The 27,834-nt window shown below is 36.3% G+C and overlaps 1 protein-coding gene and 1 pseudogene across 1 annotated transcript in view; both read left to right on the top strand.

The window, feature by feature from the left end:
* Nucleotides 1–10,261, top strand: part of ANXA10 (annexin A10) — an 89,773-nt gene extending 79,512 nt beyond the window's left edge. The window contains exons 7-12 of the mRNA XM_021698745.1: nt 862–915; nt 1,012–1,105; nt 1,802–1,897; nt 4,322–4,380; nt 8,066–8,188; nt 10,193–10,261. Coding sequence (XP_021554420.1) covers nt 862–915; nt 1,012–1,105; nt 1,802–1,897; nt 4,322–4,380; nt 8,066–8,188; nt 10,193–10,261 — 495 coding nt within the window. The remainder of the gene's footprint in view (nt 1–861; nt 916–1,011; nt 1,106–1,801; nt 1,898–4,321; nt 4,381–8,065; nt 8,189–10,192) is intronic.
* A 15,386-nt stretch (nt 10,262–25,647) lies between these two features.
* On the top strand, nt 25,648–27,559 carry LOC110588409 (annotated as a pseudogene).
* Nucleotides 27,560–27,834: the final 275 nt, after the last annotated feature.

Below are 27,834 nucleotides of genomic sequence, written 5' to 3'. Positions count from 1 at the left end.
AGAAAGAAAGAAAGAAAAAGAAAGAAAGAAAGAAAGAAAGAAAGAAAAAAGAAGGGGAGAGGAGAGGAGAAGGGAAGAGAAGAGAACAGAACAGAAAGAAGAGGAAAGGACAGGAGAGGAGAAGAGAAGAGAAACAAAGAAGAAAAGAGAAGAGAAGAGGAGAGAAGAAGAGAAGAGAAAAGAAAGAGAAAAAAACATTCCCTCCAGATCTCAACCCAAAGGAACATTAAATGAACTGTCTGATCACATATCTCTCCTAACTCTTCCCTCCACCCCTTATAGTCATAATCCTTGGAGACCAGAAGCTCCTGCACTGGCTAGCCCTCCTTCCATCCTGTTTGCAATGGACATCTCTGATCAACTTGACCATGTCTGTTCTTTATATGATAAATGGGTGGGAGCAGTGGGCATGATACAAATTTGTAAAATATTCTTACTCCACAAAATCTGGATTTCATTATTATTTTATTGTTGCATGTATCCTATTTGACAAGTCAGAAACTGAATATTAACTCATTCTTTCTCTCTGAATTTTCACTCTAAAATGTTAAATCCATTTGTACTACCCACTGCCAGGCCTTGGATGCTCAGTTTGATGGGAAGAAGAAACTGCACAGAAGAGTGAAAAACATTTCAACATCTTTGAAAGATGACCACTGGTGCAAAGAAAAGATAAAACCCACATTTTTAAAAAAGACCTATGTTTCATATAGTATTCAACAAATATAAACTCCAAATAATGATAGAATTTTCTTAGGAATTACCAAGGTATTTGGTGGTTCAAAGATTTTTGTCCCAATAATCCTATATGGGTTGTTAATTAAGAAAATTTATAAAGGAAAACCTGTGCTTATTTTACAGGGAACCAGAGAGGAAGGATATACAGACCCTGCTCTGGCTGCTCAGGATGCAATGGTAACAAGAACCAGATCTCAAAGTGACTATGAAAACCCTTTGTTAAAATGGTCTGGGGTGGTTATGGGGCTACTTCCTAGCGGTATGATGTTTCAGGTCCTGTGGGAAGCCTGTCAGCAGAAGACAGGGGAACACAAAACCATGCTGCAAATGATCCTGTGCAACAAAAGTTATCAACAACTGTGGCTGGGTAATTATTAATCAGGTTTCTTTTCAGCTACTTAACTGATAGTATAATAGGAAGCAGGTAGTTAATTGGAAGGGAGAAAAAGGGAAATATTACATATAGAGGAAAGCCAGTCATCACAAAGGTACTTATTTTGAATTACATTTATACAGACGTGTCTCATCTAATGACATTACTAAGGAATAAAATTTTCTTATAATTTTATTTTTTCCAAAACTGAATTATATAAACTTTAAATACTGAATCTTTTAAAATCATCTCTGTTTCTGATGGAGAACTTACTCAAATAAATTAGCTATTTTCTATTAGGCATATTATATGTTTTCTTGAAGAGAATATAGTAAACATGGGTTAATTAGTCCATTACAAGTCAAGGAGATTATTATTAATGTCATGATTTGTGTGAAGCTGCCATATTTGTCTTAGAGGTGCACTCATATTAGTTTGCACATTGTTTGACCTCTATACTTTTCTGTTTCTTTTAGTTAAAAAAATTGTTTTGTTTTTTTCTACATAAATAAAACGCTATAAAAAATTATAAAAGACAGCCTACTCCAACTCAAACTGTACCCCTATATTTTATTTACTTTCACTATTTGTAGCAATCTAATCAATATTTATATTTTAAATTTATAATATTTATATTTTAAATTTATAATATGTACAAAATCTCCTTTGAATTATATCAATTTGTTGAAGTTTTCCAGGAATTTCAGAATATTTCTGGGCAAGACATGGTAGATGCCATTAATGAATGCTATGATGGATACTTCCAAGAGTTGCTAGTTGCAATTGGTAAGTAATAATTTACTTGGTGCACAGCAGACCTTTGGTGTATAGCAGACCTTTCATTCCACAATAAATGCCGATTAGCTTGATTGAATTAAAGATGCATGACTTTGCTCTTCATTGGGTCACTTTTCCCTGAAGTTAATTATTTAGTAAGGATGTTAACTCTATAGAGGAAAGTACATTAACTCCTAATACAATGCACTAAACTGGCAACTTGATAACTTTAATGAACAAATACCCTTCTCTAATAGCTGGTTCAACCTTCATACTGGGAAACTGAATTCTCAGATATTCTCTCAGGTAACTGGGATCTCATACCTTTAAATTCATTTTATATGTACTGATTTCCATTCTCTTGTTAAAGAGCAGATAAATGCTAGAAATATGGCTCCCTTTTCTCCAAGAGGAAGAGTTGTTTTTTTTTTTTCATCATCTTTAATATTTTGCCTTTAGGGGTAAGTTCTACCATAAAAATTTACCAAGTTGTTACTCGGTAGTGATTTCTGCAGGCTACCGTGAGAGAGACATACCTCCATCTCTTTCCTAAGGAAAGATATCTTCCCATAGAGAGGAAAACAGTGGGAGCTATCCATAATGACTACTATTAAACTACCCATGCTGTACCTTGTGCTGTGCTGGGACTTGACAGCATACATTGTAGGAACTACAAATGAAGGGTCTTTATGAAATATCCCCAGAGAGAACACACATCAAGTAATCACTTACATTTGTTGGATAAATGTACGTTATGATTTTCCATTCCTAGAATGGCACAAACATACATGGGCATTGGAGATAGTAGGGAACAGAATTTTTATAGCTTAGTTTGTAAAGGAGTTTTAAGCGAGGGTTCCATTAAAAAGGTTTGGTGGGTTCTATGAAATCCTTAAAACAGTATACAATATATGAATATGTGTGTGTGTTTCTGAGAATATGGTGCATTTATTGTGGCTAATTCTCAACATAATTTAATAACCACGTATCACATCACAACTCATTTAACAACAAAGGCCCAAGGAGGTTAATTGACTACTTCAAAGTCTATCAACTAATGAACAATAAAGTTATGAAAAGAACTCATGTCATCTGAATTTCAAGATAGCTCTTTCCGCTATAGACCATACCACAAACAAAGCAGTGGGTGAGAGGAAATAAGGAAATGAGAAATACCAGAAAACAATTTAACTGATTCATTCATTTATTCCATAAACATTTATTGAGTCATCTACTATTCTCTCTATTGATTCAGGCCCTGCAAATGGAACAGTAAAACAACAAAAACAACAACAAAACTCCTTCTCCTCAAAGTGCGCCACATTCTAGCAGTGACTCAAGAGTGCTATGAGGTTCACAGTTATAAATAAAAGTAAAAGATGAAGGCATGGTCTTACAATCTAAAATTATCATTTGAACTATAGAGAAAGCACTGTTGTGATGACTTTATTTTGCCCGAAAGTTATAGCCCCACATATGTTACTCGTTTATTTATTAACTTATTTACTTATTCAAATAAATATTATTGAATGTCAATAATCATCAACTGACCTCCATCAAGGACAACAGTTCACTAGGCTGTAAGTGGTTCTAATGCCATAATGCTTTTGATAAGATGACTCCTAACACTGGTCCAGGCCTCTTATCGCCCATCCATTCTTCTTTTTTTTAAGAGACCTCAGATTTGGGGTGCCTGGGTTGTTCAATTGGTTGAGCATCCAACACTTGGTTTCGGCTCAGGTCATGATCTCAGGGTCGTGAGATCCAGCCCCATGCAGCAGGCTCCACATTCAGTGGGGAATCTGCTTGAGATTCTCTCCCTCTGTCCCTTCCCCCACCCACTCTCTGTCTCTGTCTCTCTTTCTCTCTTTCAAATAAATTTAAAAATCTTTAAAAAGAAGAGAGAAAGACGTCAGATCTATTCATAAGTCTACAAGGGATTAAAAATAGTGTTTGCACACTCTGGTTTCTCTTCAGATCGCATAAATCTTTCGCCTTTTAAAAATAGTGTTTGGGAAAATGAATCAATTGCATATTGAATTCTATAATAATAAAAATCTATAATAGTGGTGATAACCTGGGTCTCTTTGAAGCTTTATTTAACTTTCAGATAAAAGGGAAACATTTTTCTTCACTAGACACTGTGAAGGAACTAAGAGATCTCTAAGAGATAGAGATAGACTAAATGAAAATCTGAATGAGTCATTATAATATTGTTACTTTACATTTTTCTATAGGTTATGGTTTTACCACCATTCTAAATATTGAAATTTTACTACAATGTACAATGAGGGATCCCACATAGGACTCAAAAAGTTTCACTCTCCCAGGATTTTAACAGAAAAAAAGAAGTGTTTTCATTGTTTCCCAAATTCTGAAGAAAATATATATCGTCACTCTCAAACGTTCTTTTTTTTCTCTGATTTTTCCTAGTTCTCTGTGTTCGAGACAAACCAGCCTATTTTGCTTATAGACTGTATAGTGCAATCCATGTAAGTATGACCCACATATTTTTTAAATTTCCCCAGAAAATCATGTCTACTTTCTCAAAGCACTAGGTTTACTTTTATTATTTAAACATTTTTGAACTTGTATGCAAATATATTCATTTCAAACAAAATATGCTCAAGTGGAAAAAAAATGTATTATACACCAAAACAAATAAATAATGTTCTGCTTTCTGCATCAAATTGAGTTACCTGAGAAGTATGACTCTGTGGGGCCTATCTCCCCCATGTGCTTTAGCTCTTCTTAGCATATGAAGAAACTGGCAAATCCAAAAGCTTTTGTATTGCGCCAAAGGCCCTACTTCATACTTAATTCAAGTACAAAACATAAACTATCAAGCAGGAAATGTCAAAACATTATAAACGCTTAGTAAGAAATTACTACATTTCTGAAATTTAAAAATATGAAATAATGGCAGTGGTTATTTTTAAACCTAAAGTGTTATTTTAAAAAGTACTTTAAAAAGAGATGGCTGACAACAACAAACTCTAAATCTATTTTGTAATTAAATGAGAATGTTGTTCATAGTTTAGTGTGATAGGCAATCACACATCCTTTGGTACATTTATTTTTAAAGAAACAAACACTTAAATGCATGAAACAATGCACATTTTATCCATAATGTGCATAACACATTTTTAGAAAAAGAAAAGTTCTGATACAAATCATTATACATATATCATACCTTCAAAAACTCAGTGAAAATTATTTTTTTAAAAAGTCAGTAATACAGTAGTTTTAAGAGTCAGTGTTTTATCCTCAAAGTAATTTTTCCAGACCAACTTATTAAAAGTAGCTAGCATGCTGGGATAATATGATAATAGTCGAGAATATTTCTATTACATATCTTGTGTAAAGAGTATTTTTTATTTATGTACAAGAACCAACTTATGTATCCTCAAAACACATGTATCTTATGCTCACAGACTTCACTTCTATTTTTTTCTATTTCCAGGCAGAAAAAGCTGACTTGATTTAAAAATTTTTTAAATAATATATTGGACAATGTTATGGAATGATTTTAACAGTGTCCTTCTCCAAAAATAAAACGAAGTTTCACTTGTGAATGACCATGGAGAAATAAGCATAATTAGTCTGATTCTAAATCTGTCCAAATTGAGGGCTACTTATTCTAATAATAAATAAAAATTCTATTCCTTCTGTGTGTGTTTCAATGCAAAAATGAATATACATGTGCTCACAAGAGGAGGATTGTATATTTAAATAGTTGAATTTTTGATATATGATGACCTCAAATGTAAAATATTGCTCAAAGCTGTTTATATTACCCTTAACCAAAGAAAACTACAGGTATTTTTCTCTAGTGCACTTTAAGTGAATGATATACAACTTAAATATGGAAACTTGGGTAAATCATTTAATTTAATCACATCAAATTGTGAAAAGATTGCTTAGAGGTCTATATCCAAAACATTCAGACATCAAAAATTTTATTATCTTCAAAAATATATATATATACATACATTTATATTATGCTCACTGGCCACTGGATGTCCCCATTACTCCATTTGAAAAGACAAATTGAAATTGGTTTATAAAGCAATATTCTTTTGGGGAGCTAGTATACAAAAATTGATTTTTGTATTTTTCAGTATTTGAGTTTAAATCCAAAAATATTTCAAATACCTGGAATTTTTATTTTTACAATTTTTAGTAATAGACTGTAAAATAAAAATGTAATTGCTGTCTCACTCAGACATATCAAAGTTCATCTAACATAATTCAAAACCCACCTCCCTCCCCGGCCTAGAATTTTTACTAGAAAGAGCCCATGATCAGATTTGTATTTTATAATGCAGTGTGAGGGACACTAGGCTAAAAGGAAGGAACTGTTGCAGAATCAGGAAGGAGAAAGTGTGAGGGTTGGCCAGGTAGTAAAAGGAAGGAACTGTTACAGAATCAGGGTGAAAGGATAAGGGCCAGCATCAAGGCAGTGACACTGGAAATAGATATGGGACATTTAAGAAGTAACATAGAAAGGGGGTGTAGGAAGACCCTGAACTCACCTCCTCCCACCGACACACCAAATCTACACCTACATATAGAGCAATTCCGCCTGAAGAACTGAAAGCTGAACAGCTTCTGCACAACAAATAATGAAGGGTCCACATAGAGAAGGATAAGAGTTGGAGACGTAGTAACCTCTACACAAAGACCTATAGTAGGGAGGGATATCACTGAGGTGCCCATGCACAGACTCACTTGCCCTGGGCACAGTGAAGACACAGCAGTTTAAAGGGCAACTAGACTATAAGTAAAGGAAACCCATTCATTAACCTTAAAACATCCACCAAATGGGTGAGGAACTGTGGGAAGCCTCTCTAGGGTCATAGGTGTGAATGAGCACCAATTTTCACATTCCCCCTCCACCTTGAGAGCAGAGACAGAAACAGGGTCCAGATGCTCTACCCGGCTTGCTAGGGTGGCCCCAGCATGCCCTGGGCCCCTGACCCACACCAGCTTCAGCAGCCCCACCACAGGCAACATACAGATGGCCAACTGGCCAACAGGCCCATGAAAAGATGCTCAACATCACTCATCATCAGGGCCATGCAAATCAAAACCACAGTGAGATATCATACCTGCCAGACTGGCTATTATCAAAAAGACAAAAAATAACATGTGTTGGCAAGAATGTGGAGAAAAGAGAATCCTCATACACTGTTGGTGTGAATGTAAATTGGTGCAGTCAATATGAAAACCAGTATTGAGTTTCCTGAAAAACTTAAAAATAGAACCACCATACAATCCAGCAATTCTACTTCTAAGTATTTACTCAAAGAAAACAAAAACACCAATTTGAAGAGATATAAGTGCCTCTATGTTCATTGTAGTATTATGTACAATAGCCAAGAAATAACCTATGTGTCCATCAATAAAGACTGTGTCACACACACACACACACACACACACACACACACACACTGGAATATTACTCAGCCATTAAAAAGAATGAAATCGTGCCATTTGCAACAACATGGATGGACCTAGAAGGTATTATGCTAAGTGAAATAAGTCAGAGAAAGACAAATACCATATTATTTCATTTATGTGTAGAATCTAAAAAACAAAACAAATGAATAAACAAAGTGGAAACAGACTTACAGATACAGGAAACAAACTATTGGTCACTGAGGGAGAGGGGTGGAGAACAGGCAAAATAGCTAAAGGGGATTAAGAGGTACAAACTTCCAGTTATAAGATAAATAAATCATGGTGATATAACATACAGCATAGGGAATGTAGTCAATAATATTGTAATAAATGTTTGGTGAAAAACTGTATGGTAAGAAATTAGATCGATGGGGATCATTTTGTAATGTATAAAAATACTGAATCACTATGACGTACATCTGGAACTAAGAGGCAATAGTATGTCAATTATACTTCAACAAAATACATAAGTAAAGCAAGGGAAAGAAGTCAAATAGATAGAATACTTCACCGTATGTACACCGTATGAGAGAAGGAGAAGTCTCAGAGGAGACGGAGTCAGACTTGGGCCCCCACTCCCCCGATCGCCATGCCAGTGTTTGAGGAGTACAGGATGAATAAATGGCCACAGAAGAGAGGATGAGTCTGTATTAGATAGATTAACTTTAAACTACTGTTTTCTAATTTTTTTCTCTCCTATTCTGTATCTTTCAGGACTTCGGTTTCCATAATAAAACCGTAATCAGGATTCTAATCGCCAGAAGTGAAATAGATCTGATGACCATCAGGAAACGATACAAAGAAAGATACGGAAAATCCCTGTTTCATGACATCAAAGTAAATCTCCTACACGTGATTTATTTTGTCCCAGATTCTATCCTTTTTGAAACTGAAATAAGAGCTTTAATTTAAGTAACTTCGTGTTGGAATCTAAAAAGCGAACTATTCTGACAAAGGTGATGTACTTTGGTACATCAGACAGCCTTTAGCGCGTCAACCGGGGGCTACGTTAGGGAACCCCTTCACCTCAGTAACAGAATTTGTTTCTCTTTGATGTGTTTCAAACAAAAATTGTTGATGGAGTCATGTAAAACATTCCTCCCCTAATTGTGTAAGTGTGCTTCGTGAGTTAAATTTTGAAGCGTGATCAGTATCAGGAAAAATAACGTTGGGCAGTAAGGCTACACTAGTTGTGAAGGGGCTTCTTAGGTCAGTTCAGCTCTCGTACTGTCGCAGAACGCAGGGAAGCAGGTCGGATCCCATAAACTGGTAACTTGGAGGGATCTAACCCTGATAGTTATGTAAAATTCTATGCACCCCTATCCCTTTAGCCCTTGAAGGGCAAAGCAGCAGTGATTCAGAAGTAAACAAACCAACTTACTCATTCTGATATGTCTGAATTTTATTCTGGATTTTGGTAAAACCTAGCAAAGCATTGGGGCTACATATGTAATTTTTGGCACCCAATCTAAAATTAAAATATTTGACCTCTCGTTCAAAAATTTATAAAGAATTTAGGGATGGCATCAGCAGAGCATTAAACCAAGCACAGGGCCCTGAGAATAAATCTTGCCTTATAATTTGCACATAGCTAAGTGCTGTTACCTATTCACATGGCTTTACACTGAAATTTTCAATCGCATAAAATAGCTTTTTAGTTTATTAAAAGTGATCCAGAAGCAACTTGACAACCTAAAGACAAAAGGACCATAAAAAAACAGAAGACCCTGTAAGCCTTTGCCTAGCCAAAGTGTTTTCTAAAAAGAGGCATCGCAGCAGTTAGGAGAAATTTTATTCCTTTGTTTTGATAAAACTCTCCTTGCACCTACCTTCAAAACCCTAAACTTTTAGTGGCAATAAACATTTCTCATTGAGAAATACATGTCATAGCTCATTTTCTAAATAAATAAACTAATTCTAACATATACACTGCAATTAACCAAGCCACCTCAAAGTCTACATGCAATTAATGTAACTTTACGATATGGATTTAAAACAGTGAATTGTAATTGCATGACTTTGTGTGAGAGAACATTAATATGATAGTTGATTTTTAACATAGGTTTTGTAATTCCATTTATTTCTTACTATTATTGTTTTGAAAAACTTAGAAACTACAGAAGACCATAAAAAGAAGATAAAAATTGCCCTTTTTCTCCACTATAGACAATCAGTAATGAAATGTTATTGTAGGTGCTTTTTAAAAATATATGTGAACATTAGTATGTTTTACTACATAAAGGAATACTTTTATTGAATCATGGTATTCCACTGCATAAGTTATAAAATACATGAGCTACCCCACATTATTAAATACTGCTTTTTACTTTTTCACTATTATATATAATGGTGTCTATATTTTTGAGTGTAAATTTTTGTGCTCTTCAATAATTGATCATTATCTCCTTAGGATATATTTCTTGAAGTAGAATTACTGCACTAGGAAGTATAAACATTTTTAAATCTTTGGAGGCATATTGTCAATTTGCCCTCCAGATTTATAACAATAAACTCAACTGATTTATAACAATAATATTAAGACACTGCTTTTAAAGTGGAGGAGATTTAATTCTACTGTGAGTTATTCTTCTCATAAATACACATTAGGGTTCAATCAACTTTATATAAACCCTATTCTATTGACTATAACCATGGTATTATTTTTCAATAACTTCCCCTGGGAATAGTTCTCAGAACATATTAAATCTTAGATGAAAAGAGTCAACAATTTCGGAAACGCTAATGGCCCATGGATCTTTCTCAATATAATTCAGAGGAATCAGGCTTCTTTTTAGAAATACTATGACATTTTATTTCAAATACATTGTTTGTTTGTTTCAGAATTTTGCTTCAGGGCATTATGAGAAAGCTCTGCTTGCCATCTGTGCTGGGGATGCTGAAGACTACTAAGTCAAAAGAAGGATGTGGAGGACACAGCACTCCTATTTACAGACATGTCAAAATACAGAGTTTGTGATACGTTTGCCTTGTTAGATGCATTATAGCAAAATGACAGAATCATATTTTCTCTTCTATCTTTAAAATCATTCTAAGCCAAAAAAAAATCTATTGATAAAAGTATGTGAGACTGGATTTGTACTTATCATTCAAATCAGCAATTTACCAAATGGAATAATGAAACAATGGAATAATAAAAACAATTTCATTGAAATATATTTTATTTAAATGTGAATTGTCAATTCCCTACAACAAGAAAATCTGCTTACAGCTGTCCTTAGCATGCTTGGGAAGAGGAAAACATGGTGTGTGACCAACCCCCTTAGAGAAATTTTCAAGATTTTTGTACAAATGCAATAAAGCTAAAGTGAACATCTAAAGCTGCCTTTATTTAAGAGAAAATGAAGATATAAAACAGCAAAGTGCAGCCATATAGATGCTTGTCAGGCTTCGATATGTAAGAGACCTGGATGTAAAAATGGGTGTATGGATCTGTGTGTGAGTGCAGACATGTGTTTGAGGTGGGGCTGTGTGTATTTGACAACCATTCTGGTAAAGGCAGTTTATCCCTAGCTATTTTTTTTTAATGTGAGTGCCTAACCAACCCAATATTTGTCCATGCAGTGTCAGAAAAGTCATTGCTCATTGTTTTTGTCTTCCCTTCTTAACATCAGCATCAAAGCCATTTGGAAGTTATTATGTGCTTTGTACCATCCAGAAAGCCTGGCCTGGAGATTCAGTAAATTAGGAAGAGCAAAGGAAAAATGCTGAGGTCAGATTTGGGAGAGAATCTAGATTGATGCCACAAACTAGCCAAGAATAAAGGCAGACACAGAGATGGGTGAGTCCACAACAGAGGGCTCCCAATATATGCAAGGGAAAACACAAAACCCAAGATCACAGGAAGCAGCAGTTAATGAAGTCAAGCTAGGAAAATGAGGACACATGCAATAAATCTAGATGACCTGGTGAAGTTGAGAGGAGTGCTCTGTTCCACTTGGAATGTTTTTTGTTTTTTTTTTAAATAGCCTGTAGCCCAGTCCCTGTAGATCTGTCTTCACCAGTCTCAGGAGAAGTGAAAACTGTATTCAGAACCTGTTTTCTTACAGGTGAAATGATTCAGGACATTTAGAACACAGTGATTGGACACAACATGAAACATTTAAGAATAATTAGACTTCTCAAATCACTTTCAAGATTTCAACTTACTGCTATGATGTATGATGTCGTATCATTTTTAATTGACTTTAATTTTTATCTTTAAAAAAATCTTTAACATTTCAGTCAAAGGTAGTAATTATTTGAGATATTTAGCATAGCTATTCTTCCAGATAATTTTTTTAAGATAAGAGTTTTAATACAAGAAAAATATTAGAATTCCTACTGAGAATTTAGGTATTTAAATAAAAATTTTCCTTGCTAGGACATTTTTGTGTAAATAGTTCAATAAATTGTGAAATTTATACTTTTGCTAGGTAATACCTTTTATTTCTTTGGTAAGGCATGCTGTTGTCAAATCAAAAACAAATCTGGACTTATATAAGAAGGGATTTTATTCAAAAAGTCTATTGCAATAAGTGGGGATAGGGGCTGCAATAGGTAAAGAAGGACTACTGCAACAAAGAGAATGTTCTGAATGTGGGTTTACAGGATCTCAAGGGTCAGCCAGAAAAGGATTTTTAATTTATAGGGATGAATAAACAAGGCTAGGAAGAATCAGGTGTGGGGGAATGGGATGAATTTGTGGTATGATTGGACAATTCTTCTGGGAATGTCTTGGTTAACATTGCCAGCCATTGATCTGAGATTGGACAGTTGATCTGGGACAGCTGATCTGGAAATTCCTCTAGTTAGTTTCAGCAGGAGGAAAAAGGGTGGATTAAAGTCCAGGGACCTGTGGTGAAGGAAGAAACCTGAATAAAGTTTAGTCAAGTTAGCATGCATTTTGTCCAGATTGGTCAGTAGGGGAAAACAGTTCAACTAATCATTTATGAGGCAAAGAACAGGAATTTGAAAGGTGTGTTGAGGACTGCTATTGGTAACAGGGGGTCATCTGCAAGTCTTACCTGAGTCATATAAGAAAGAATGGTTCTATGTTATAAGCCATTTTCTGAAACACAAATGGGTGGAAAAATTTCTTGATCATCTCTATTTTTCAGGATCACAGTGCTTGGGTAAAGATCAACATTGTCAATGTCTTTTTTTCCAAAGTTTTTTCTTGAATGCTTCACTTAGTTGTTTAAATGTCAATACAACATTATCATCTTCACCATTACATAATTCACTTAGTGAAGTCCTGTAAAAAATTAAGTGTCTAAATTATTATCATTGTTATTTGTGTTTAATGTTATTTAGCTGTTTATATCATCTTCAAATGTTTACTATACCTGATGGATTGAATAACAAGTGAAATATCTCTGATTAAATTAAAAAACATCTCCCATATTTAACCTATAGGGAAAAAAAAAACAGTTAAAGGAATAAATTTGCTTTTGGTGTGTTACCAATCTACAGTAAAGGAAAGTAAATTACCAATGAATTGCTGGCCATTCCAGAGACAAAAAAAATCAGATATGGAAAGGCTGCAGAGAGGTGTTTATGTCCATTGTATTCAGTATTTTACTATGCTCAGTTTAGCCCTAAATAGGTTAAATTTGTAAAAAGGCTAATAATTTAGCTAAGAAAATATGACTTTTAGTGTTCTTATATAATAGCATATTATTATCACCAAAGTTAAACATTTCACATATGTTAACAACAGTGCCAAATATGTGATGTTGCTGAAAATGGCAGAGTAGGTTGCTGTAAGGGCCCATCCCTCCACAGAAGCATCAAAAATAATCACTAAATGGAATAATGAAACAATGGAATAATAAGGTGGACCTCTGGTTCCTTGTTCTAGAAAGAGCAGATCTGGCTTATTAACAAAGAATATGTTTTTATCTGTCTGTTCTGTCTGGGAGCTCCTTAAAGGACCAAGTTGAGGCACTTGTCTTTGTTTTGTCCAACTCAGAACTCAAGGAGGAAAAATCATAAGATAAATGAACCACTTGCAGCTGTCTAGGGCAAAAGATTACAGTTGAAGCAGTAATTAAGTAATTAAGTAATGAAAACCTGTGAAGAAAATTTGGGAAATCTATACATTCCCCATACATAAGGGGATTTAGAAAGCCATGCACATGCCTAAGGCAGGACACATGGCTAAAAACACTTGAGAAGATCCTAAGCTTTCAAATGACTGGTTTCTAGGATGAGTCCGAGCAGAAAGTGAAGGGCAAGGCAGAATTGTAAATCATCTAAATATTGAAAGGGTATCCCAGCACAAAGCCAAGCTACAAAATGTGGGAGAAATATTTTTCTTAATTCCTCCTTCTCCCCCTCTTCTTCTCTCATTCTTGTTCATTCCTGTGTTCAAAGAAATCTGTCAAAACAGTGGCAGAATACAAGCTAAAGAAACAAGGACTTCAGAGACCACACATGATGAAGAATATAGACATTAAAAAATTGTTTAGAAAAGTCACTAAACTGGGGGGCGGAGCAAGATGGCGGAGGAGTAGGAGACCTGGATTTCGTCTCCTCTCAGGAATTCAGCTGGATAGGGATCAAACCATTCTGAACACCTACAAACTCAACAGGAGATCGAAGAAAAGAAGAGCAACAACTCTCTCATCAGAAAAGCGACCACTTTCTGGAAGGTAGGACGTGCGGAGAAGTGAATCCGAGGCGATATTCGGGAGGATAGACGGCGGGGGAGGGGCCTCCGTCGGCCGCTTCTGGCAAGTGATAGAGCCGTGGAGCACAAAATCGGAACTTTTAAAAGTCTGCTCCACTGAGGGACGTCACTCTGGTGGCTAAGCGGGGGGTGGAACCCCCCGGGACAGTGTGGTCTCAGGACCCACGGGGTCACAGAAAGACCAGGGGTGCCTGAGTGCGGCAGAGCTCCCAGGTATCGGAGCAGGGAAGCCGGCTGCAGAGGCGGAGCCCAGGCATGGGCTCTCAGCTCGGGGTTGCCAGAAACCGTGATCCGCGGCACAGTCGGGCCACTGCTCTTCCAGCAGGGACCCAACAAGCGGCAGATCCGGGGAGACTCACCTTCTTCCCCCGAGAGGAGCCGCGCGGGAGCGCGCCGCAGGGATCTGCTGGGTTTGGAGACTCCACCCGGGGTTGGATGCCAGAGATAGAAACGCGCGGTCACAGGCCGGGTGAGCACGGAGTGCGGCTGGAGACCGGGGAGACGGGAGTGACTGACGGCTTTTCTCTGGGGGCGCACTGAGGAGTGGGGCCCCGAGTTCTCAGCTCCTCTGGGGCGGAGATTGGGAGGCCACCATTTTCACTCTCCGCCTCCAAAGCTGTACAGAAAGCTCGCAGGGAACAAAAGCTCCTGAGAGCAAACCTGAGCAGATTACTTAGCTGGGAGGGGGCAAGGGCGGGGCAATTCTGCCTCCGGCAAAGACATTTGGAAACCACGGCAACAGGCCCCTCCCCAGAAGATCAGCGAGAACAGCCAGCCAAGACCAAGTTTACCCATCAATGAGAACAGCAGAACTCCAGCTCTAGGGGACTACTGCACATAGAATTCATGGCTTTTTTACCATGATTCTGTAGTCTTTCAAAGTTAATTTTTTTTTACTGTCTTTTTTTCTTTTTTTTTCTTTTTGAATTTTTCTTTTTCCCTTTTTCAACCAACATCTTATCAATCCCTTTTAAAAAAAAAAAAAATTTTTATTTTTCATTTTTAGAGTCATATTCTATCCCTTCATAGTAGTTACCCGTATTTTTGGCTTATATATATAAGTTGTTCTCTCTTTAAAATTTTGAGATAGTTTCTTCTAACAGATCAAAATATACCCTAAATCTCTAGTATATGGTGTTTTCTATTCCCCTGCCTGATCACATACTCTCCCTTTTTTTTTCTTTTTTTAAATCCTCTTCTTTCTTTTTTCAAACAACTTCTTATCAATTCCTTTTATAAAATTTTTTATAATTTCCATCTTTACAGTCATATTCCATCCCTTCATCATATCAACCCTTATTTTTGTACATATATAAGTTTTTCTTTCTTTAAAATTTTGGGAGGCACTTTCTTCTAAAAGACCAAAATACACCCCAAATCTAGTGTGTGGCACTGATCTATATACCAGCCTGATCATATTTGATCACATTCTGGTTTTTTTTGTTGTTGTTGTTTTGTTTTGTTTGTTTTTGTTTTTATCTTTATCTTTTTCTTTTTTTTCTTTTTCTTTTTTCTCTCTTTCCCTTTCTTTTCCCACTGCTTCAGGTTTTTTCTGATTTGTTTAGAGTATATTTTCTGGGGACGTTGTTACTCTGCTAGCATTTTGTTCTCTCATTAATCTATTCTCCTCTGCACAAAATGACAAGACGGAAAAAATCACCTCAACAAAAAGAACAAGAGGTAGTACCGACTGCCAGGGACCTACTCAATACGGACATTAGTACAATGTCAGATCTAGAGTTCAGAATCATCACTTTAAAGATACTAGCTGGGCTTGAAAAAAATATGGAAGTTATTAGAGAAACCCTTTCTGGAGAAGTAAAAGAACTAAAATCCAACCAAGTAGAAATCAAAAAGGCTATTAATGAGGTGCAATCAAAAATGGGGGCACTAACTGCTAGAATAAATGAGGCAGAAGAGAGAATCAGTAATATAGAAGATGAAATGATGGAAAATAAAGAAGCTGAGAAAAAGAGAGATAAACAACTACTGGATCACGAGGGCAGAATTCGAGAGATAAGCGATACCATAAGACGAAACAACATTAGAATAATTGGGATCACAGAAGAAGAAGAAAGAGAGAGAGGGGCAGAAGGTATAATGGAGCAAATTATAGCAGAGAACTTCCCTAATTTGGGGAAGGAAACAGGCATGAAAATCGAAGAAGCACAGAGAACCCCTCTCAAAATCAATAAAAATAGGTCAACACCCCGACATCTAATAGAAAAAACTTACGAGTCTCATAGACAAAGAGAAAATCCTGAAAGCACCTCGGGAGAAGAGATATGTAACCTACAAGGGTAGAAACATTAGACTGGCAACAGACCTATCCACAGAGACCTGGCAGGCCAGAAAGGACTGGCAAGATATATTCAGAGCACTAAGTGAGAAAAATATGCAGCCAAGAATACTATATCCAGCTAGGCTGTCATTGAAAATTGAAGGGGAGATAAAAAGCTTCCAGGACAAACAAAAACTAAAGGAATTTGCAAACACAAAACCAGCCCTACAGGAAATCTTGAAAGGGGTCCTCTAAGCAAAGAGAGAGCCTAAAAGCAACATAGACCAGAAAGGAACACAGACAATATATGGTAACAGTCACCTTACAGGCAATACAATGGCACTAAATTCCTATCTTTCAATAGTTACCCTGAATGTAAATGGCTCAATGCCCCAATCAAAAGACACAGGCTATCAGACTGTATTAAAAAACAAGACCCATCGATATGCTGTCTGCAAGAGACTCATTTTCAACCCAAAGACAGCCCCAGATTGAAAGTGAGGGGGTGGAAAACCATTTACCATGCTAATGGACACCAAAAGAAAGGCGGGGTGGCAATCCTTATATCAGACAAATTAGATTTTAAACCAAAGACTGTAATAAGAGATGAGGAAGGACACTATATCATACTTAAAGGATCTATCCAACAAGAAGATCTAACAATTGTAAATATCTATGCCCCTAACATGGGAGCAGCCAATTATATAAGCCAATTAATAACAAAAGCAAAGAAACACATCGACAACAATACAATAATAGTGGGGGACTTTAACACCCCCCTCACTGAAATGGACAGATCGTCTAAGCAAAAGATCAACAAGGAAATAAAGACTTTAAATGACACACTGGACCAAATGGACTTCACAGACATATTCAGAACATTCCACCCCAAAGCAACGGAATACACATTCTTCTCTAGTGCCCATGGAACATTCTCCAGAATAGGTCACATCCTAGGTCATAAATCAGGTCTCAACCGGTACCAAAAGATTGGAATCATTCCCTGCCTATTTTCAGACCACAATGCTTTGAAACTAGAGCTCAATCACAAGACAAAAGTCAGAAAGAACTCAAATACATGGAGGCTAAAGAGCATCCTACTGAAGAACGAATGGGTCAACGAGGAAATTAAAGAAGAATTAAAAAAATACATGGAAACCAATGAAAATGAAAACACAACTATTCAAAATCTTTGGGATGCAGCAAAGGCAGTCCTAAGAGGAAAGTATATAGCAACACAAGCCTTTCTCAAGAAGCAAGAAAGGTCTCAAGTATACAACCTAACCCTACACCTAAAGGAGCTGGAGAAAGAACAGCAAATAAAGCCTAAACCCAGCAGGAGAAGAGAAATAATAAAGATCTGAGCAGAAATCAATGAAATAGAAACTAAAAGAACAGTAGAACAGATCAACGAAACTAGGAGCTGGTTCTTTAAAAGAATTAACAAGATTGATAAACCCCTGGCCAGACTTATCAAAAAGAAAAGAGAAATGACCCAAATCGACAAAATCATGAATGAAAGAGGAGAGATCACAACCAACACCAAAGAAATACAAACAATTCTAAGAACATATTATGAGCAACTCTATGCCAGCAAATTAAATAACCTGGAAGAAATGGATGCATTCCTAGAGATGCACCAACTACCAAAACTGAACCAGAAAGAAAGAGAAAACCTGAACAGACCTATAACCACTAAGGAAATTGAAGCAGTCATCAAAAATCTCCCAAAAAACAAAAGCCCAGGGCCAGATCGCTTCCCAGGGGAATTCTACCAAACATTTCAAGAAGAATTAATACCTATTCTTCTGAAACTGTTCCAAATAATAGAAATGGAAGGAAAACTTCCAAACTCATTTTATGAGGCCAGCATTACCTTGATCCCAAAACCAGACAAAGACCCCATCAAAAAGGAGAATTACAGACCAATATCCCTGATGAACATGGATGCAAAAATTCTCACCAAAATACTAGCCAATAGGATCCAACAGTACATTAAAAGAATTATTCACCATGACCAAGTGGGATTTATCCCTGGGCTGCAAGGTTGGTTCAACATCTGCAAATCAATCAATGTGATACAATACATTAACAAAAGAAAGAACAAGAATCATATGATCCTCTCAATAGATGCAGAAAAAGCATTTGACAAAGTACAGCATCCTTTCTTGATCAAAACTCTTCAGAGTATAGGGATCGAGCATGCATACCTCAATATCATAAAAGCCATCTATGAAAAACCTACAGCAAATATCATTCTCAATGGGGAAAAACTGAGAGCTTTCCCCCTAAGGTCAGGAACGCGGCAGGGATGTCCACTATCACCACTGCTATTCAACATAGTATTGGAAGTCCTAGCCACAGCAATCAGACAACAAAAAGAAATCAAAGGCATCCAAATTGGCAAGGAAGAAGTCAAACTCTCACTCTTTGCAGATGATATGATACTTTATGTGGAAAACCCCAAAGACTCCACCCCAAAACTGCTAGAACTCATACAGGAATTCAGTAAAGTGGCAGGATATAAAATCAATGCACAGAAGTCAGTGGCATTCCTATACACCAACAGTAAGACAGAAGAAAGAGAAATTAAGGAGTCGATCCCGTTTACAATTGCACCCAAAACCATAAGATACCTAGGAATAAATTTAACCAAAGAAGCAAAGGATCTGTACTCAGAAAACTATAAAATACTCATGAAAGAAATTGAGGAAGACACAAAGAAATGGAAAAACGTTCCATGCTCATGGATTGGAAGAACAAATATTGTGAAGATGTCAATGCTACCTAGAGCAATCTACACATTCAATGCAATCCCCATCAAAATACCATCCACTTTTTTCAAAGAAATGGAACAAATAATCCTAAAATTTGTATGGAACCAGAAAAGACCCCGCATAGCCAGAGGAATGTTGAAAAAGAAAAGCAAAGCCGGCGGCATCACAATTCCGGACTTCCAGCTCTATTACAAAGCTGTCATCATTAAGACAGCATGGTACTGGCACAAAAACAGACACATAGATCAATGGAACAGAATAGAGAGCCCAGAAATGGACCCTCAACTCTATGGTCAACTCATCTTTGACAAAGCAGGAAAGAATGTCCAATGGAACAAAGACAGTCTCTTCAACAAATGGTGTTGGGAAAATTGGATAGCCACATGCAGAAGAATGAAACTGGACCATTTCCTTACACCACACACAAAAATAGACTCCAAATGGTTGAAAGACCTCAATGTGAGACAGGAGTCCATCAAAATCCTAAAGGAGAACACAGGCAGCAACCTCTTTGACCTCAGCCGCAGCAGCTTCTTCCTAGAAACATCGCCAAAGGCAAGGGAAGCAAGGGCAAAAATGAACTATTGGGACTTCATCAAGATAAAAAGCTTTTGCAAAGCAAAGGAAACAGTCAACAAAACCAAAAGACAACCGACAGAATGGGAGAAGGTATTTGCAAATGACATATCAGATAAAGGGCTAGTATCCAAAATCTATAAAGAACTCATCAAACTCAACACCCAAAGAACAAAGAATCCAATCAAGAAATGGGCAGAAGACATGAACAGACATTTTTCCAAAGAAGACATCCAAATGGCCAACAGACACATGAAAAAGTGCTCAATATCGCTTGGCATCAGGGAAATCCAAATCAAAACCTCCATGAGATACCACCTCACACCAGTCAGAATGGCTAAAATTAACAAGTCAGGAAACGACAGATGTTGGCAGGGATGCGGAGAAAGGGGAACCCTCCTACACTGTTGGTGGGAATGCAAGCTGGTGCAGCCACTCTGGAAAACAGTATGGAGGTTCCTCAAAAAGTTGAAAATAGAGCTACCTTATGATCCAGCAATTGCACTACTGGGTATTTACCCCAAAGATACAAAAGTAAGGATCCGAAGGGGTATGTGCACCCCAATGTTTATAGCAGCAATGTCCACAATAGCCAAACTGTGGAAAGAGCCAAGATGTCTATCAACAGATGAATAGATAAAGAAGATGTGGTATATATATACAATGGAATATTATGCAGCCATCAAAAGGAATGAGATCTTGCCATTTGCAACGACGTGGATGGAACTGGAGGGTATTATGTTGAGTGAAATAAGTCAAACAGAGAAAGACATGTATCATATGACCTCACTGATATGAGGAATTCTTAATCTCAGGAAACAAACTGAGGGTTGCTGGAGTGGGGGGTGGGGTGGGAAGGATGGGGTGACTGGGTGATAGACACTGGGGAGGGTATGTGCTCTGGTAAGCGCTGTGAATTGTGCAAGACTGTTGAATCTCAGATCTGTACCTCTGAAACAAATAATGCAATATATGTTAAGAAAAAAAAAAAGAAGAAGAAGAAGGTAGCGGGAGGGGAAGAATGAAGCGGGGGAAATCGGAGGGATAGACAAACCATGAGAGATGATGGACTCTGAAAAACAAACAGGGTTCTAGAGGGGAGGGGGGTGGGAGGATGGGTTAGCCTGGTGGTGGGTATTGAGGAGGGCACATTCTGCATGGAGCACTGGGTGTTATGCACAAACAATGAATCGTGGAACACTTCATCTAAAACTAATGATGTAATGTATGGGGATTAACATAAGAATAAAAAAAAAAAGAAAAGTCACTAAACTATAGCTACAGTGAACAGCTAGAAATAAAAACAAATGTTAAGAAGAAAAAAAAATTCTAGAATTACTGCATCATAATATTCAAAACATACAATTCTCAAAAATATGTATGAAGCATGAAAAAACATAGAAGTATACTCATTAACAGATGAAATTACTGGAAACTATCCCTGAGAAACAAACAAGACAAAGGCATAAAACTTATAAAAAGCAAATATTAAAACAACAAAAGTAAGTTCTTCATTATCAGTAATTATTTTATATATAAAATAGATTAAATGTAAATAGATCAAAAGATAAAGATTGCAGAATGGATTTAAAAAAAAACATGATTTAACTATATACTGACTGTAAGAGACTCACTTCAGATCCAAAGACACAACGATGTTAAAAGTGAAACGATGGAAAAACATATTCCATACGAATAGCAAATAAAAGAGAACTGAGTAGCTTACACTAGTATCAGACAAAATAGATTTTAAGTCAAAAACTGTTACAAGAGGAGGTGCCTAGGTGGCTCAGTCAGTTAAGCGTCCAATTCTTGATTTTGGCTCAGGTTATGATCTCAGGATTGTGAGATCAAGCCCCACGTTGGGCTCTACACTCAGCAGGGAGTCTGTTTGGGACTCTCTCTGTTCCTCTCCCTCTGTTTTTTGCCCCCGTCCCACTCTCTCTCTCTCTGGAATAAATAAATAAATCTTTAAAAAAACTGTTACAAGAGATTTTAAAAAGACATTATATATTGATAAAAGGTTTAATTCAGCTAGAAGACATAACAATTAAAAATATATAAACCCCCCAAAAAAGAAACCTCAAATATATGAAGTAAACATTAACAGAATGGAAGGAAGAAACTGACAGTTCTAAAATAATAAAGACTTCAATACCCCACTTCCAATAATAGATAGAATGTTTAGATAGAAGATCAGTAAGGAAATAACTAACTTAAACAACACCGTAACCAACTAGACCCAATGGACAACATACCCAACAACAGCAGAACATGTACAAACATTATCCAGAAGACACCATATGTTAGCCCACAAAATAAGTTTCAATATATTTAAAAATACTTAAGTCATAGAAAGTATCTTTTCAGGCCATAAAGGAGTGAAGCTAAAAATCATTAACAGAAGGGGCATTGGAGAATTGACAAATATATGGAAATTAAACAGCACACAAACAATGGGTCAAAGAAAAAATCCCAGGAAAATTAGAAAACACTCAGAAATAAATGACATTAAAGCACAACATACCAAAACTTATGGGACACAGAGAAAACAGTGCTCAGAGGAAATTTATACCAGTTAATGCCTTTTTCATTGAAAAGGATGAAAGATCTCAACAACCTAATTTTATACCCTAAAAAACTAGAAAAAGGAGAGTAATCTAAAATCTAAGCTAGCAGAAAGAAGGACATAAAAAAGATTAGTTGGTGATAAAACAGAGAACAGGAAAACAATAGAGAGCTCAATAAAACAAAATTTGGATCTCAGAAAAAAATCAACAAAATTGACAAACATAGCTAGATTGACAGAGAAAATAAAAGAGATGTAAATAAATAAAATCAGAAATGAACATGGGGACATTACTGCTGATACTGCAGGAATACAAAGGATTATACGGAGTACTATGAAAAACTAACAGTACACCAAAAAAATTATATAATCCAGGATAAATGGACAAATTCCTAGAAATACATAAATTATCAAAGCCAACTCGAAATAGAAAATCTAATAAAACTTATAATAAGTAAAGAAATTGAATCAGTTATCAGAGAAAAATCCAGACCAGCTGGCTTCACTGGCAAATTCTACTAAACATTTAAAGAAGAATTAGTACCAATCTTTTTCAAATTCTTCCAAAAAACAGAAGAGGAATAAATATGTCCTAACTCATTATTCTATGAGCCCTGTATTGCCTGATACTAAATTCAGACTGAAACATCACAAGAAAAGTACACACCAATATCCCTTATAAATATAGATGCAAAATCCTCAACAAAATACCAGCAAAGAGTCCAACAGCATGTTTAAAAGATTATACACTATAACTCAGTGGGATTTATCCAAGAATGCATGAGTGATTCAACATAAGACAATCAATCAATGTAATATACTACATAATAAATGAAGGTGAAAAAAAAAAAGCTACATGATCACCTGAGTTAATACAGGATAACATTGGAAAAAAAGTCTTTTTCACGATAAAAACACTCAGCATACTAGGAAAATAAGAGGACTTCCTCAACACAAGAAAGAACATTTATGAAGAACTCACAGCTAACATAGTGATAAAAGACTGAAAGCTTTTTCCTAAAATCAGCAACAAAACAAGAATGTCTACTTTCACCATTGCTATTCAATATTTTACAGGTAGTACTAGCCAGAGCAATTAGGTAAGAAGAATAAAAAAAAGGCATCCAAATTGGAAAGGAGAAAGCTAAACATCTTACAGATGACATGATCCCTTATATAGAAAACCCTGAAGAATCCACAAAATAAGCATTAGAGCTAATAAATTTTATAGTTGTAGAGTTCAATAATAACACTCAAAAATCAGTTGTGTTTCTATACACAAGCAAGATATTTCCTGAAAAGTATATTAAAGAAAAAAATCCCATTACAATAGCATCAAAAAAAAATACTTAAATTTATCCAAGGCTAAATAAAGACTGAAGAGTTAAAAAATGGAAGTACACATTTTGTTTATGAATTGTGAGAGTTAATATTGATAAAATGACAATTCTACCCAAAGTGATCTATAGATTCATTGCAATCCCTATCAGAATTCCCATAGCCCCTTTTGTAGAGGTAGAAAAGACAATCCTTGAATTAAATGGAACCGCAAAGGACAATGAATACCCAAAACAATATTGAATACAAAGAACAAATTTGTAAGAGACACTTCCCTGGTTTAAAAGCCATATATAGGGGTGCCTGGGTGGCTCAGTTGTTAAGTGTCTGCCTTCGGCTCAGGTCATGATCCCAGGGTCCTGGGATCGAGCCCTGCATTGGGCTCCCTGCTCAGCAGGAAGCCTGCTTCTCCCTCTCCCACTCCCCCTGCTTGTGTTCCTGCTCTTGCTAACTCTCTCTCTCTGTCAAATAAATAAATAAATTTTTTTTAAAAAGCCATATATATATATATACACCAAAATTTATTCAAAATGTATCAGTGATATATATCAAAACTTATTCAAATGGATTCGACAGCTAAACCTTAACATTCCTATAAGAAAACATAGGTAGAGGGGTGTCTGGGTGGCTCAGTTGGTTAAGGGTCCAACTCTTGATTTCAGCTCAGGTCATGATCTCAGGGTCGTGAGATTGAGCCCTGTTTCAGGCTTTGTACTCTGCAGGGAATCTGCTTGAGATTCTCTCTCTCTGTCTCTTCCCCCACCTGCCGCTTCCCCCCCACTATCCCTCTCTTTCTCTCTTTCTCTCAAAATAAATAAATCTTAAAAAAAAGGAAAGAAAACGTAGGGATAAATCTTCATTAATTTGGATTTGTAAATGAATTCTTAGATATAACACCAAAAGCATGAACAACAAAAGAAAAAATAGACTGGGCTTCATCAAAATTAAAAACTTTTGTGTACCAAAGAACATTATCAAGAAAAGGAAAAGATACCTTATAGGAGAAAATATTTGCAAATCATGTATCTGGTAAGTGTTTATATTTAAAATATACAAAGAATATCTACAAATCAAGAACAAAAAGAACAACATAATTAGAATTGGGTAAAGGACTTCAGTAGGCACTTTTCCAAAGAGCATATATACATTGTGTCATAACATGAAAAGGTGCTCAACATCATTAGTTTTTAGATAAATGCAAACCAAAACCACAATGAGATATATATCACTTCATACCGCCTAGAATGGCTATAATTTTTTTTTTAAAAAAGGAAAATTACAGATGTGGTGAGATTTCTCAAAAAGTTAAACATATGGTTACCATATGACCCAGCCATTCTAGTCCTAGGCATATACCCAAGGAATTGAAAGCAGGTACTCAAATAAATATATGTACATGTATGTTCATAGAAGTACTATTCACTATAACCCAAAATTGAAACAACCCAAATATCCATCAACTAGGTAAGCAAATCATATATAACATACAAAAGAATAGTATTCAGGTATAAAAAGAAGTGCAGTACTGTTAATGCTATAACAGGTATGAACCTTGAAATATTATAGTGAAAGAAGTCAGACACAAAAGGTTACCTATATTGTGTGATTCCATTCATATTAAATATCCAGAGTAAGTCAATCCATACAGACAGAGAACAGATTGGTAGTTGCCAGAGGTTGCGGGAATGAAGGAATGAATGAGAGAATGGGAGTTACCACTTAATGGGCACAAAATTTCCCTTTGGGTTAATGAAAATGTTTAGTAACTAGATAAATTGTTGCACAACTATGAAGGTACCAAATGTTGTTAAATAATACTCTTCAGAGTGGTTTATTTTATTTAATGTTATGTAAACTTCACCACAATAATAACAATGGTAAATCGTATTTTAAAAATAGTATAAAATAATTTGGATCTTAATGACCTCTAAAATTATTGCATCTTAAAATTATTCTCATGTCATAATGTCACACCACATTAAACATTAAGCAAATATGTCTATAAAGAATGTTAAAATAGAAAAGGTCATAAAAATTAACCTCAATCAGTGCTAACAGGGAACCATGTTTGTAGAAGTCCAGTATGTAAGCATTCAGTGGACACATTGTTTACATTCACATCAACTGTTTGTAATATGGCCTGTGGATATGCAGAAATTTTAGCTTGGTTAGCATTTTTCTTTGCTTACATGTAGCAAACTAAAGCAATAAGCCAATACATTTTAATGAAATATTGTCAAATGTTCAGTATATTAAGATGCTCCAAACTTTAAATGACCAAATAAAATCAGTAAAAATGCCAGTACTTAAAATACTAAAACTATTTTTGAAATCAGAGAAAATATGTCTCTAATTTATTCAAAATTTGAAGCTACATAGTTATTTTTATAGCCTCAGAAATATACTGCATTTTTAATCCATTTTTCTTGAAAAATATTTGTGAGCCCACAAACTTATATTGGTATCAGATACACATAACAGTAATAGTGCTTGTTCTTCCCCTTTCCATACACCCCTATTTTTTCTTAAACTGTTTTTCGGGATGTAATTGTCTGATTTGGGCAAATGATATAAGTAGTCATTAGAATTTATTTCCTATCAGAGTGCTATGGATATGCTGTCAGGAGTCCAGCGAGGGCTGGCTGTGTCATTGTTCCCAATCCCGTGGGGCAGTAAACAAAGTGGTTCTTACATTAGTTTAAAAAATTAAAGTATTTTATATATGTTTATTGAGTTTCTACTCTGTACCATACACCATTTTTAGGTGCAAGGATCATAAAAAAAAACAAACACAAACTGCCCTCAAAAGACTTATAGCAGGTCATGGCTGCCTCGAGAGACTAGTACGAGTTAGCACCTGTGGTGGGAAGGGTCCGAAGCCCACACCCGGGAACCTAGCGAGTCACCATTACTTTAAGTACTGCAAAATCTCAGCATTGGCTCTACTGAAAATGGTGATGCATGCCAGATCAGGAGGCAACTTGGAAGTGATGGGCTTAATGCTGGGAAAGGTGGATGGTGAGACCATGATCATTATGGACAGTTTTGCTTTGCCTGTAGAGGGCACTGAACCCCGAGTCAACGCTCAGGCTGCTGCATATGAGCACATGGCTGCGTATATAGAAAATGCTAAACAGGTTGGCCGCCTTGAAAATGCAATTGGCTGGTATCACAGCCATCCTGGCTATGGCTGCTGGCTTTCTGGGATTGATGTTAGTACCCAGATGCTCAATCAGCAGATCCAGGCACCATTCGTAGCAGTAGTAATTGCCCCAACAAGAACAATATCTGAAGGAAAAGTGAATCTTGAAGCCTTTAGGACATATCCAAAGGGCTACAAACCCCCTGATAAAGGACCTTCTGAGTACCAGACTATCCCACTTAATAAAATAGAAGACTTTGGTGTACATTGCAAATAATCTTATGCCTTAGAAGTCTCATATTTCAGGGCGCCTGGGTGGCTCAGTCGGATCAGCCACTGCCTTCGGCTCAGGTCATGATCCTGGAGTGTCAGGATCGAGTCCCGCATCGGGCTCCCTGCTCAGCGGGGAGTCTGCTTCTCCCTCTGACCCTCCTCCCTCTCGTGCTCTCTGTCTCTCATTCTCTCTCGCGCAAAAAAAAAAAAAAAAAAAATCTTAAAAAAGAAGTCTCATATTTCAAATCCTCATTGGACAGCAAATTGCTTGAACTTTTGTGGAATAAATACTGATTGAATATACTGAGTTCCTCTAGTTTGCTTACTAATGCAGACTATACCACTGGTCAGGTCTTTGATTTGTCTGAAAAATTAGAACAGTCAGAAGCCCAGCTGGGACAAGGGAGTTTCATGTTGAGTTTAGAAACACATGACAGAAAGTCAGAAGACAAACTTGCCAAAGCTACAAGAGACAGCTATAAAACTACCACAGAAGCTATCCATGGATTGATGTCTCAGGTTATTAAGGATAAACTGTTTAATCAAATTAACATCTCTTAAACAATCACTAAGTAGTATTTTTGACTGAAAGCCAGTATGAGAAAAATACTCAAGTAACACTTTAAAATCAGTTACCAAATATCTGATTAGAAGTATAAGGTGCTCTGAAGTGTCCTGAATATTAACATCGTGTAATAAAACTCTTTAAAATGGAAAAAAAAAAAGACATATAGCAGGGCTTCTCAAACGGTTGTGTATTTTGGACTCACTAGGTTTGAGGTGGCTTCCAAGATTCATCATTTCTAGCAGGGGACACTGACGTTGTTGGTCTTTGG

Source organism: Neomonachus schauinslandi, chromosome 2, assembly GCF_002201575.2.
Source record: "Neomonachus schauinslandi chromosome 2, ASM220157v2, whole genome shotgun sequence".
Classification (NCBI taxonomy): domain Eukaryota; kingdom Metazoa; phylum Chordata; class Mammalia; order Carnivora; family Phocidae; genus Neomonachus; species Neomonachus schauinslandi.
The sequence above is the reverse complement of the archived record's forward strand: the minus strand, read 5'-3'. Positions and strand labels throughout refer to the sequence as shown.